This window comes from Pangasianodon hypophthalmus, chromosome 4, assembly GCF_027358585.1.
Source record: "Pangasianodon hypophthalmus isolate fPanHyp1 chromosome 4, fPanHyp1.pri, whole genome shotgun sequence".
Taxonomy (NCBI): domain Eukaryota; kingdom Metazoa; phylum Chordata; class Actinopteri; order Siluriformes; family Pangasiidae; genus Pangasianodon; species Pangasianodon hypophthalmus.
In genome coordinates, this window is record NC_069713.1 from 32,177,606 (window position 1) to 32,191,637 (window position 14,032).

General features: G+C 39.4%; 1 protein-coding gene across 2 annotated transcripts in view; it reads left to right on the plus strand.

Moving 5' to 3' along the window:
* Nucleotides 1–1,315: 1,315 nt before the first annotated feature.
* Nucleotides 1,316–14,032, plus strand: part of clstn2a (calsyntenin 2a) — an 83,481-nt gene continuing 70,764 nt past the window's right edge. The window contains exon 1 of one of the 2 annotated variants that reach the window (XM_026937114.3): nt 1,316–1,334. Coding sequence is in view for 1 of the 2 variants with exons in the window: in XM_026937113.3 (XP_026792914.1) it covers nt 4,534–4,603 (70 nt within the window). In the remaining variant the exon portion in view is untranslated. Of the gene's footprint in view, nt 1,335–4,377; nt 4,604–14,032 lie in introns of those variants that run through there. The other variant, XM_026937113.3, reaches the window with a different exon arrangement.

Genomic DNA, 14,032 nt, shown 5'->3' on the forward strand with positions numbered 1-14,032 from the left:
ATAATAAAAAGATTTTCGATAGTTTGACCTTAGAAATATTAGAAGTGCATGTACAGTTGATGCCACTGGGTTTGTGGGTTTGTGGGTGTATATATGTGTGTGTATATGTGTGTGTGTGTGTGTGTGTGTGAGCAGCATATGTTTTTATATCTCAGGTCTGCGTCATAATTCTAAGTGAACCATCAGCAGCCAATCCTAGCACGCGTGGATGAGCACACCATCAGTCTGGGCTAGATCTCAAATAAGGTCACTATAGACCAGAAGTGCAATATGCTGTTGGAAAATAAATTGTAATAAATAATTTGAATGTGTATCTAATTTGGTCTGCTTTATTATTTATTAGTCGCAATGCGAACATCAGACTAAACCTCTCCACCACCACCACCACCACCACCACCACCACCACTACCCCTTCCCCCTCTCTGTACACACACTGATCTCTCTCAAGGACACACATGGCACAAATGACTGTAAGGAGGAGGAGAAAAGGGTGCAGCAAGAAACAGAGAGATATGTGGAGAAAGCTGACAGAACGAGACAGTGTTTGGTATCACTTTTATTCATGTAAAGAAATAGTAAAGATTTGCAGTTCATATACACTCACTGGTCACTTTGGAGATTGAAAAAAAAAACTCGTATTTCTTCAAATGTCCGGTTTTGGTGAATTACTGCTGCTGTTGTAGCCCATCTGCCTCAACCTTTGACATGTTGTGCTTTCTGAGATGCTTTTCTCTTCACCGCAGTTGTAAAGAGTGGTTATTTGAGTTACTGTACAGCCTTTTCCTCTGACCTTTCTTATCAAACAAGGGTTTTCTGCAGAACTGCCACTTACTGGAGGTTTTTTTTGTTTTGTCTAAACTCTAGAAACTTCTTGGATATGTAAATCCCAGGAAATCAGCAGTTTTTGAAATACTCAAACCAGCCCAAAGTCTCTGAGATCACATTTTCCCCCATCCTGATGTTTGATGTGAGCATTAACCGAAGCTCGGCTACGGTTTACCCACTATTGGCAATTAATTAAGCAGGAAAAAAATTAAACAAGTGTTCAATCAAATACTTAAGGACTTCATTGTCCACTCTCACATTCTAATCAGCCTCTAATTGAGTGCTTTATTAAAGGCAAGTGCACTTGTTTGGTGAAAGCTGGCTTTATGCTATATGCTTTTTAGCTCAATTTTGCTGTCAAAATGCCATAAATACAATAGAGGCAAAGGCAAACCTAAAACAAAACATGCTAATTGATAGAAAATATATTCTTATTACCTCAAGCTCACTCTGAAGCCTGTTCCTGCGTATGCATACCCATTTTCACCCAGATCACGCTGATTGATGAGGTAAGCAGAACAAAGTCATTGTCTTTAATCACAAGTCTACCCTTAGTGGATCATCACACTGAAAGATTTTGAACCTAAATCTTATATTAAGTTTGTTATATAGGACTAGCTCTTACAATCCCTGTAGTATTTGCATCCTCCTGACAACTGCTGGCTCAAAGCTCCTGGTGGGATGGTCAAGGCACCTTCAGGGTTTTCAAGTAGGCACCTTCCATCCTACTGTTTCACAGATGAGTCCAGTACATCTCCAGAGGGTTTTACCATGAGATCTGATATCCCAGGTTCACTCCCTTTGCCTGGGGCTCATGAGGGGTCTTTCCTCTTCACCCAGAGCCACTGGTTGCTCTTCTCAGCAATGTTGGAGAGGGATTTGGTGGTTTGATGTTGGGCTTGGCCATGTACTCCCATCTCTTTTAGAAGCCTGGTTGTTGAGATGGCTACAAATACTTTGCAGCCTATTGCTACTGGATGGACCCTGACTCTCCAGCTTTGTTGTTCAGCATACAAAGCAAGTTCAGCATACTTAAGCCTCTTGCCTACATAAGCCTCATCCACAGCATCTTCCCAGGGAACTGTAAGCTCGATCATGGCAATCTCAGTTAGGAAACAGAGCTTCTGGTCCTGGTCGGCCAGCATCTTCCAATTGTGTGCCGCTCCCAGGTGCCCAGGCTGATGAGCTTGAAATGATCAAGGGGTACGTAGTGCATTGTTGTTCATCCACCATATTCACAACACTGCTGCTAGACATTGTGTCACGAGCTTAGGGTTGTCTTACAGCCAACCAGAAGGTGTTTTAGTGCTGACAGAGATCTTTACCATACCACGGGCTGATGTTTAACATTACGTTTGAAGCAAGGGCATTACTGGAATAACTGCAATGCAATGCTATAATCGTGGCATGCTGGCATAATGGAGTGGCTTTCATATACAAAACAACGCCATGTTGAGGAGGCAGTTTCACATGCTTTGTTTGCTATGGCCACCCTCTGATTCTGGTCATGTCTCATAGGGTGTCAAAATTAGTACGCACAAGAATTTATTGCTCATAGCTGTCTGGCCTTGCAGCTTTTTTCTCTAAAAATTATCCAAAGAGAAAGCATTTGCTGGATAAGTTCTACAAGTGTAGACTTCTGCAGCCACACAGTGGAATTTTACCTGGTAGCTCACTGTGTTTAAAAAGAACCGAGACCATTTTTCAGCACACTGTTGGCAACCCTGTGCAATTTCAGCTTTTAGCTTGTGCAATTTAGCTTGCACATTTCAGATTATACAGGAGAACTTTTCCTGATGCTGCAGTGTAATTCTACAGGTCAAGTCAGAAGCTTATTTCCTTGAAAATAACTATTGTCTTGAACCAGAATCAAGAGAGGCATGAAAATCCATGTCCAAAGTTTTTTATTAAACCTAGTCCAAAAAGGTAGTCAAAAATGGACACAACGTTATGTACAGTAATCATACAAAATGTCAAAATAATCTAAAAGAGTGGTCTAAACAGAGAATAGCGAATGGACAAAAACACAGGCATGACAGACAGAATATCACAGCTCAATACTTACATGACTAGGTAATAGTGGCAAGACTTCGCAGAGACTTAATAATAACTTTGCTTATATGGTCCTTGACCAGGAAGTGCTATCTATAGTGTACTGCAGAGGTAGTGAAAATGAGTTTGATATCCTTTCCTTACTCTAGTGCTAATGATACACAACCTTTTTACTACTTGAAACCAAAGTATATTATTTTTATTATTCTGTATTATGATTATAATCTTCTAATTTTGAACATCAATCTACCTTCGAACATCATATCAACCTCTATGGATTTTTTTTTCGTACATCTTGTATGTGATAAATGAAGATTCCGAGTCATGGTGGTGGAAATTGTCTATGATCTCTTTAAAGTTTAAAAAAAAAGTCTTAGAATTAAATTTTTTGGTGTAGTATTCAGAGACACTTCCTTAAAACATACTATACATGGTCATCTTTTAACTAAGTAAAACATATATGGTCAGTTTGGCACTAAATAAAACACAAGTAATCATCATGTACAAACATACACTCACCGTCCACTTTATTAGGAACACATGTCCACCTGCACATTCATTTCAGATCTCTAATCAGCCAATCAGGTGGCAGTAGCACAATGCAAAAAAAAAAATAATAATAATAATAATAATGCCGATAGAAGTCAAGAGCTTCAGTTAATGACATCAGAATGGGGAAAAAGTGTGATCTCTGTGACTGTAACTAGGGCATGGTTGTTGGGGTCAGATGGGATGGTTTGAGTATTTCAGAAAGTGCTGATCTCCAGGGATTTTCACACACAACAGTTTGTAGAGTTTACACAGAATGGTGCGAAAAACAAAAAACATTTTGAGAGTGAGCAACAGTTCTGTGGGTGGAAACGCCTTGTTGGTAAGAGACAACGTGTCACTAAGTGAAACGCACATGATCATCCTGTAGAAAGTAAAACAATGCGCTTTTTATAATGGAAGCCATTTTGTGTCAGATAGAAAGAGGACATATTCAACCTCCCACCATGATCGATTGGATCTCATCGGAAAGCCCAGGATGTCCTCTTTAGTGGACAACAGGAATTACTAGGAAAACTCAAATGAGTAAAATGATAGATGCGAAAGCAAAATGTCTGATCTAGAGGACACGAATGAATAGGAGGCTATAACAGTGTTCCCGGGATAGGCTCTGGATTCACAGCGGTTACTGAAAATGAATTAATGCTATAGTGAAATGCTTTATTTTCAAAATTGTCAAAAAAAAAAAACTTCACTCAAGGAAAATGCTAACTGCTGTGTATGTGTATACATTTGATCATGTAAATAGGGTACAATGTGTTTTATTTCTAAAGGCTATGTACTAACAGATATATCTTGGTATTATTTTGATGCCAAAAGTATCCAACAGTATTTATTTAAATCTACGAAAAAAGCTTGATAATTCTGATGAAAATGGTCTAATCACAGACCTAATACATGTGACGTAGGAGGCAGCACCAGTTGTGTTTTTCTCCCGTGCGCACAGGGACTTCACTCAGACTCCATCCCGCCGCGTGCGTTTCTGCATGCGCTGTTAGGAAGGAGGGACTCGCCTTTACACACACACACACACACACACACGCACACACACACACAGAGAGCGACACCGAGCATGGAAGAGAAGTGTGAATTTTGGCTCTCGTCGTCATGAAGATGGCCGTGATAGCGCTGGTGATTTTTGGGCTTTTCAGCCAGAGCTGCGTCCTCGCTTTCAAAGGTAGGAAAACTCAGCACAAGAGCAAAAGCGCGTGGATTCATGAAACAGCTGCTGGACATGTGACCAGTCCAGCTGTGATCCTAATTTCTAAATTTGTCCTGCTTGCTTGATTTGGGGTGTTGGAGCACTCAAGGCAGACCTAAGTTTTGTTATACGACGTTGATTATTTTCCCTTTTCCAACTGTGACAGTGTTAGATTTGATTATGAGGCATTGACACTAATATGACAGATGAGCTGTGAAGGTGGCTGTATAGATAAATCCATGTGTTTGAGCTACATATTTCATCAAGACACAATCGATTTTACCTCCTTAATGTTTCTGAAATCCTTCACCGGCGAGAAAGTGTTGAAAGTTTTCCAGGTTAATTAAACCTTGTGCCTTTGCGTGCATTTCTGTACAGAGCAAAAAGCCTCAGTGAGGAATTAGTTCAGATGATCTGAGTCATATAAAAAGAGCCATGCAATGATCTCCAGGGTCCAGGTTCGATCCTGAATTCGGGTTTGATTCTGTCTGTCTGAGGTTTCACATGGTCTCCCTGTGTCCATGTGGGTTTCCACCAGGTTCTCCGGTTTTCTGACTTCCCAGGCAGGTTGTATTCCCACTGTACGTCCATTGGAAGATTGGATTGTTCCATGTTGCACTCGTGTGTCCGTCTGTGCATGACATCCTTGCCTTGATTTACTAAGACGGTAGCTGCATGTCAAAGATACACTAGGAAGAGTAGAGTGAACATGATGATTTTGGAACAAAATATGATCTTAATAAATAATTAAAGAGTGTATGGGTAAGCATTATGTCAATAAGGTAAACGGGAATGAAAACCTTTTCAAAAGCTCTAGTTAAATGCAGTGAATAACTAACATCAAACCAACTTAACCACTGTAATATATTATGATTATTTTACTAATCATTTAGATCAACTTTCTCATTACTGAGACTTAGCAAATGGTATAAATCTATCATCAACTGGCCCAAACCGGCAGATTTTGCAAATTTAATACATGCCCTTCAGATGTATTCATGTGTGAATGCAATGGCTTTATCAAAAGTGACGTTAAGGCTTAGGGAATTGCATCACAGATACAAAGTTAATCATGTTGCATTGACAATGCCCCGTATTTACTATCTTTAAATAGAAACATAAAGCATATTGCATATTCATGAAGCAAACTCTGCAAAATGGAAGTATTATTTTGCTCAGGTGGAAGGTGCAAAGGTTTACACATACAAACCTTTCATAAATTAGGGCCTTAGTGTTATGTCTATTTGGTCAAGAATTAAAAAAAAAAAACAATTGCATAGATTTTTTGCATGGATAATAGATGCAGAAATGAAGCTCAATAACAAATTTCACTGTAATACAATAATGAGAAGATTAGTATTCAATAAATTCTAATTCAGTACAAACAGGAGCTGATAAAGGAATTGTTTTTCATATTGTAATTTTAATATCCGTGAAATTAATTTGAAATCAATTTAAGCCTAATATGCTAGGACGATTTTGTAATAAGTTTATACATTTTTATACAAGAGTGATGGACTAATATAATAAAAAACATTATTGCTTTTTTTTATATTGTTAATTAATTAATTTCTTTTTTTATCTGCATAGTTGCTGAGTAGATTAACACTAGCAGCAATTTATTTAGTTATTTATTTATTTATTTATTTATTTGGTGTGTGTTTGGTGTGTGTTTTAGTTTTCTACGGCATCTCTCTGTCTTATATGTTGCTATTTTTCTTCTAAAAAAAACACTTCTGACAAAAAAAGAAGTGTGTCTAAGAAGCAGAGAGATTCTTTGAATACTGCATCCCTGATCTATAAACAGGGGAAGAAATAGAAAGAAGAGACTCGTAAAGAACACAGCGAGACACAAGTGCACGAGTGTAAAAGAGGGCGAGATTTACAATGGACCTTTCATCGAAAGCCGAGCATTAGTTAAGCCGAATAAATCGTGTTGTCTTATCTGAAGAAGCTGCATAATTTAAGGTTTTGTTCTTTGACTTGGAGACAAAGGTGTTAGAAAAGGCATTCTCCTCTGCGTGGCCGTTGTTGTTATGGGAGCGATTCGATGGCCTGGTTAGAAAGGGGGTCGTTTGTCGAGTGAATGCTGGTGATATGTTGCTTTCATTTGCTCAATTCTGCTGCACATCTGTATTTTTCTCTCTGTTTTTTTTTGTTTGTTTGTTTCATGAAGCATCTCTTCTTTTCATATCTATCACATAAGTGTTTTGCAGATGTTCAGCTGAATTTAACACTAATTATACCGCAAGGATGTTGAATTCTTGCATCTGATCAAGTTCATTAGCGTTGCCTCGTCATTATTTTCAGTAAAAAAAAAAACGGTATTATTTCTTACTTATCCAGCATCCGGATTCATTAGCTTCACTAATACTGAGCCGCAGTGAGTGCAGGAGGAGAAGAGAGAAAGACAGGAAGGCAGAGAGAATGTGCAGAAAGGAAAGAGGTTGTCAAAGTGAAGAAAAAGGTAGGACAGCTTGGTCCTGCCTCTATCATTTCTGGCCCAGCTTCTCCCACAGGTCAGGTCGGTCCAGTCTGTGCAGGAATAACACTGCATGCTCAGCTACACTTTCATTAACCCACATGAACACAGACACATACCAGGGGTGAAGATATCAGTAACTCAGACACCAGAGACAGGCAGATTTTGTGTCCAGGCTGTTGGTATTTTATTTGTAGTTGCCCGGAGGACAAGACAACCAAAAACAACCAAAATAAATTTAAAAAAAATCACCTGGAACATGGTGTCACGCATGGAACAGCGACTCTTAGCTTCCCTCCAAGACGACGACAATTAAACTCTTGAATATCTACTGAATTTTGCACAAGAAAAGCTTTCATTTGGTACGTAGCTATAGCTATGTTTAAATTTAACATGATTCACAGAGCTGTGACGTATAACTCTCCGTCTTCCTACATCTTGTGGTTAAACATACTGACAAATTCTAGCCAAACTCCAGTTATAACTTTTCCGTACAATTCGAGGACAGAACACATTTCGAAGCTGAGACATTGGCCAACGATTTGCTGACGTGTTTGTTTTTGAGGGCGAAAACACGATTGATTATATACTCATTTGGTTTTTCCTTTATTCTGTATTAACACACTTAATTAACTGACTAGCTTGCCATACGTTATTATATTACACTAACTACCACATGTTAGCCTAGCCAGTTTCCAGACAACCAAAACATGCCACTACTAGAGCTTTTACTTGTTTAGTGGGCTAGATTATAAATTGATGAGTTGTCCAGGCCTGTCTAAGGACCTTCCTTTGGCAATATGTCTAACCTAAAAACCTAACCCTAGTTTAAACCTCAAATAAAATATTTTGTCTCTTTTGAAATAAAATCTTCTATCATTATGAGGACATTTGGTCCTCACAAAGGGCTAAAACTTGAATAGTGTGTTTTCATAATGTATTCAATGGAGCATTGGAGGATTAATCAACCCAGGCAAGCCGAGAGCCAGTGCATATGTGTGTGTTTGTGTGTGTGTCTTGTCAGAAAGCAACGTTATAGGATTCCCTACACTATGAAATGTATTGTGTTCATTTTATAGAACCATCCTTATACCTACAGCACTGCAACTTCTCATGAGCAGATACCATCCATGTAGCGCTTCTGCTTTGCTTAGCTATGTGGGTCAGCTAATTCTAATCCCGAGGCCAGCAACCTTTCAGTATGTGTTCCTCTGACCTTCACTTCTCATGTCAGTTCACACCAAAATGGCTTTCGAGCATCACTTCCATGAGAGTGTGTGTGTGTGTGTGTGTGTGTGTGTGTGATTTGGTGAATTCAGAGCTGAAAGATCTAAAATGTTTGGATGACCTAAACTGTTCGGATTAGGTTGTGATATTTTGGATGGAGGTAGAAGACTGCATTATTCACTGTGACCTTTGGCAATATGTGTGTGTGTTTGTGTGTGTGTGTGTGTGAGTGTGTGTTTGAGAGAGAGAGAGAGAGAGAGAGAGAGAACCCACTTTTCTTGTTGAATCTAAAAGGTTGCATTAAACTGTTCCACAAATCCCTGTAGGAGTTCTCCATTTTAAACGCGCTCGTATTGAATACGAGTTTGATCTGTAGCTTTATTAAGCAAGTCAAAAAACTGGCAGGAGTAGCAAATCATAATCCTTCTATTTTTATTCCAGGTTATACCACGTCACAGAGGTGTATCTGGGAGAGATTTTAACTCCTAGGTCCTGCTGTGAGCTCTACGTCTTTTTAACCCTTTTATCATCTTTTCGGAATAATTCTGAAAAAGCCTGATGATTAAGGAGTCAGTGCAGAAGGAACGAAGAAACAATGAGCCTGTATCTTTAAAGTGCGCTTTTTTCATACCGAAAATGATGCTTCCAGGACCTTCTTCTGTTCTCCGATTACAGCCACGCCCCCGTGTATGGCTGAGGGCTGTGATTGGACAGCGACTGTATTACAAGGTGGTTCATGGTTTTGCTTTTCAGTGTGTAGCGTTTTCTGTGTGTCACTAATGGGAAGCAATATCTTATGTACAGTTTATTTCACATCAATGGAATCGCAGGGTGAAATACAATGCAGCGGCGTGGATTGCTTTTTAACGGTGAATAACATTCACCTGAGATACTCATTCAGCACTTTCATTCTTCTGCTTTTCAGTGTGGCATGTTGGCTTTGTGTTACTAATGAAAATCAAACCCATCTTTATATAGTATTTCTTATATAGCATGCTTTCCCCAGGGGATTACCTTGCAGGGATTTTTTTAAAATCAGTTTTTAAATGAAAAAAATATATATCCATATATGCATGGACAGGGTCTCAGTGTTGTGCTGAGTGGATCAGACTTGAAGTCCTGGATGTAGAGTAGCACTGCTGCAGTACATTTCACAATACAAGGTGAAAATTCACTATGCTGACTGCAAGCAATTCTCTGTTGAGTGCATACACACACACACACACGCACACACACACACACACACGGTTGAGACTCAGACAGCAAGGAAACACCTTACTAGTAGTTTAAAACATACATCAGCTTTTACCAGAGGAGACACTTAGGTGAGGAAATGTACCAGGCTTGTGCTCAGCCCCCATTATGTTTTTCATTTCTTGATTTATTTCATGCAAATCATACCAGGACTAGTCACTAATATTCCCTCATACTGTATGAACATGACTGAATGTAATATCTTACGATAATACCACACTCATTGTACCTAGAAACGCGACTGTTAAGCTGCGCTGCTTGAAAGCATTTGGAGGGCGAGGCAGTGTGTCTCACAGACAGATATCATGTCTCGCTTATACAAAAAGCGTCCTTAGGTGCCGAAAATGTCGCACTTTTCTGTGTTCTGCGAGCACTGAGCACTGAGATACACACACTTCCTTTCTCCTCGCTCGCCAGGGTGTACACTGTGCACTAAATAAAAGGTAAAGCAAAGTAAAAAAAACAAAAAAAACCAAGAAATCATGGCCTTCACCTCTGATGAAGTCTGCGTCAAACCCTCTGACCACCTTGAAGGTTTACGGTGCTTATTTTCGACACGGTTACCTGAACAAGATGATGAAGATAATTTGAGCAAAGAATCTGGGTACATCTGATGCAGAGTTATGATCTCTTTGTCTTCTCTCCACCTGCTCAGTTGGATTGGGACAATGTGCCTCCTTGTAGTTCTTCAGGTGTAGCTTCCTAGGCACCTGGACCCTCCATCCTCTCGTAAAACACTGTCATTAAGATCCTTTTTTTTTAACAAGACCTTTTTTTTCCATTTTTCCATTATGTTTTTGTAAAGATGCACTTTTTTCCACACTTGTTTCTAAGCAGTGGAGTGTATGTGTGTGTGTACGTGTGTGTACGTGTGTGTACGTGTTTACCTGCACACACTCCCCCTGAGTGCTCATTACTCATGTTTAGAGCTGATATCCCAGTCTGAACACCTGCGCCACGATGCTCCCAGGTGAATGCTACATTCGCTAAGTAAGGAAGTTCTCCTTTAGATCTTCTGCTTTCCTTTCACACCATGCATGTGTTTTTCATGCGTAAGACTGATTCCACGATTGGGGTGCCATTTGTGTCACCCTGATATCCCCAATATGTACGTAAAGTAAAAGCAAAAGACATTTTAAACACAGGTAAAGTGTCTTTCATGAAAAAATATATTGTAAGCATACAAATAAAAACCTACAAATTGAAGAATCATGGAGAATGACACAGAGGGAATGCTGAGATGTTGAGAAATGCACACGAAATATTAAACCTGTGAATATAAAGTGCATGACAAGAAAAAAAAAGTGAAACTTATTGAAAAAGCAGCTAATTAAGCAAAAAGATCTGTTAGTCTTACATCCTGGAGCAAGTTTGTTAGATGGCAAGTCAGTTGTGAGTGTTTTTTTTTTCTGTGTTTCTGTGCTATCGCTCCCTAACATGGATTTTTCCTCCTCCTCCTCCTCCTCCACCTCCACTTTTCTAACACTAACACACACTCTTCCTCGAACCAGGCATGCTGACACAATAACACTCAGAGCAATTATATTATCAGAGGACATAATGTCTTACTTATGCAAGGTGATTTGATTATTTATGTATTTTTTTTTTGTTCTGCTGGCCTTGTGGAGACCTTTAGAGAGGCAGGTCCTCAAAATGGATCAAGATTATAAAATGCAAACTACAGCACACTCTGCTGATACAAACCACACCGGAGCAAATTATTTCACGCCACAGCGATGTTGAGTTCTCCATTCTGTTTCTTCCGAAGGACAAACAGCTCGGACAGTAGTTCTGGCTCTAATTCAAATCACGGGTCCATGTTAATGCGCTCGTTCTAATATGTTATTGTTTCTATAGTAACCGCTCATTGACAGGAACTTGTACGCCAGGCGCTGCACAATAATCTAAGAGTTATAATAAACAAGTGCAAATTGTTATCTAACAAAGAAAAACATAATCATTGATATGGTGATGTTTTCTGTAAGGAGATGTTTGTTTAATATTTATGGAAGGAGTCTCCAGTGTCAGCAATTTGCAGTAAGTAATAGTACACTGGTGACATGACAAGCTGCATTTTTTTTCTTATTCATTTCAAGAGGATGAAGAAGAAGAAGCAGGTGAGAGAACGAGTGTTTAGAGCTGCTATAACATAAGTGATGACAGAAACTAACGAGTTTTGCACACATTCCACAAAATTAAATGTTGTTCTAAACGTTATGGTGGTATCAGTAATTCCGCTTTGCGCCAGGTCACATGACACCAACTCATCACTGATTAATTTCCTAAAACAGCACTCTTTTAATAGTTTTATTCCTTATCTAGGCGATCTGTCACACCACCATTGGAAAAGATAATCAGCAAAGGTTTATATTTCTGTTTGGTTGTCCGAGTGGCGCTGACTGAGCGGCCCGGTTGTGGTGTCAGTTGAGTTGGCTTGTCTAGAAATCGCGGAGGAAGATTTATGACTCACAGTGTACACAGTGTTCTGGCACAGATAGGGCCGAGGATCCAAAAAATTCTCTATGCGCCCTTTTTTTTGATGATAGAAGCTGACTGAGTTTGAAACAAGAAACCCAAAGGTGCTCTACTGGATTCAGAGCTGGTGACTGAGAAGGCTACTGAAGTACAATGAACTCGTTGACATGCTCACGGAATCAGTCGGAGATGACTTTGTGACATGGCGCATTATCAAGCTGGAAGTAGCCATTATAAAATGAATATTTATTTGTGGCTATAAAAAGATGCCCATGGTCAGCAACAATATTCTCAAATGGTATTAAGAGAACCAGTGTGTACCAAGAAAACATTCCCCACATCATAACACAACCACCACCAGCCTGACAAAAGGAAGGTTGGGTCCATGGCAGCCCAACTGGCACTGACAATCGTGCCATGGTGAAAGAATTTTCTCCGTTCTGGAGTTTGATATGAATATGAAGTAAAGCTTTTGACCTGTATCTTTTCATCAGTTGCACCAACTGTGTGTAAACTGTGTGTAAACTGGTGCTAAGCCTAATTTTACCAACATTTCATACCAACAAATCATTTCAGCAGGACGAAATTTTTCTAATAAATTATGTTTATAGTACTCCATGCAAAATATCAGCATCCATAACACTATTCATAATAATTCGTTTTAATCCTAAGGATCAAGGACAACAAACACTTTCGGTCTGAAATAAAAGTACATTTCTACCAGGATTATGATATAATCAATCCGTGTCCTGGAGCTGTGGCTCCAGCTGTGCATGAGCACAACATATAGATCTCAAGACACTCAGAAACTCTTTCCAATCTAGAGAAGATAAAACACGTGTCACCAGGTTTGAGTTTTGAGTTTTGTCAGCACTGGGTTATTTAGCATCTCGCAGTTATGGAGATAAACAACAGAGAGACAATCCAAACTTTGGGTGTGATTGCATGCCACTGCTTCTCTTTGCTTTAGAGACTTCAACTGAATTACAGTAAACCATAAAACAAGGCATGCTTCTCCACTGCATGGCAGCAATAACTGTCCCTATTTCCACACACACTATGCAGCCCTCATTTTTTTTCTGTGATATTGGCTACAAAAATATGAACTCTCACAACAGCCTGGTATCATTCAAATAAGCATTTATTGTCATTATTGTGACTGTGAGGAAGATGACTCATTTTTGAAATGTCAGGTCTGGAGGCAAATGCACTGCTCAATCCATCTTGTTATGATACTTCATACTATCATACACTAGAACCTCCTTATAAATATGTATATGTATTTATATAAACATCAAAACTGCGCAGGCGATAGTTTTGTTTTTGTTTTTTTTAAAAAGGCCAGTTTCGGTGAATCTGTGCCCAGTGTAGCCTCAGATTCATCAGCTGACAGGAGAAGAACCCAATATGCTCTTCTGCTGTTGTAGCCCATCTGACTCAGGGTTTGACATGTTGTGCATTCTGAGATGCTTTTCTGCTCACCATGGTTGTAAAGAGTGGATTGATTTGAGTTACAATAGCCTTCCTGTCACCTCACACCAGTCTAGCCATTCTCCCCTGACTTCTTTCAGAAACAAGGCATTTCCACCTGCAGAACTGCTGCTCAATGGATGGTTTTGTTGTTGTTGTTGTTGTTGTTGTTGTTGTTGTTTTTCACCCCATTTTGTATAAACTCTATATACCGTTGTGCGTAAAATCCCAGGAGATCAGCAGGTTACGAAATACTCAAACCACACCATGGTCAAAGATGACTGAGATCACATTTTTCCCCATTGTGATGTTTGATGTGAGCATTAGCTGAAGCTCTTGATCTATATCTGATTTCATGAATTTAGGCCTCTTTCCGGACAATGAGGCAGTGGGCCACTTTTAGCTTGGCTTGTGAGTCTTCGAGGTTGACACCTGTGCTCTAAGAAGTGGCCAATAGTATGGAGTGTGAAATATAAAGCAGCATGATGTTTCTTTTG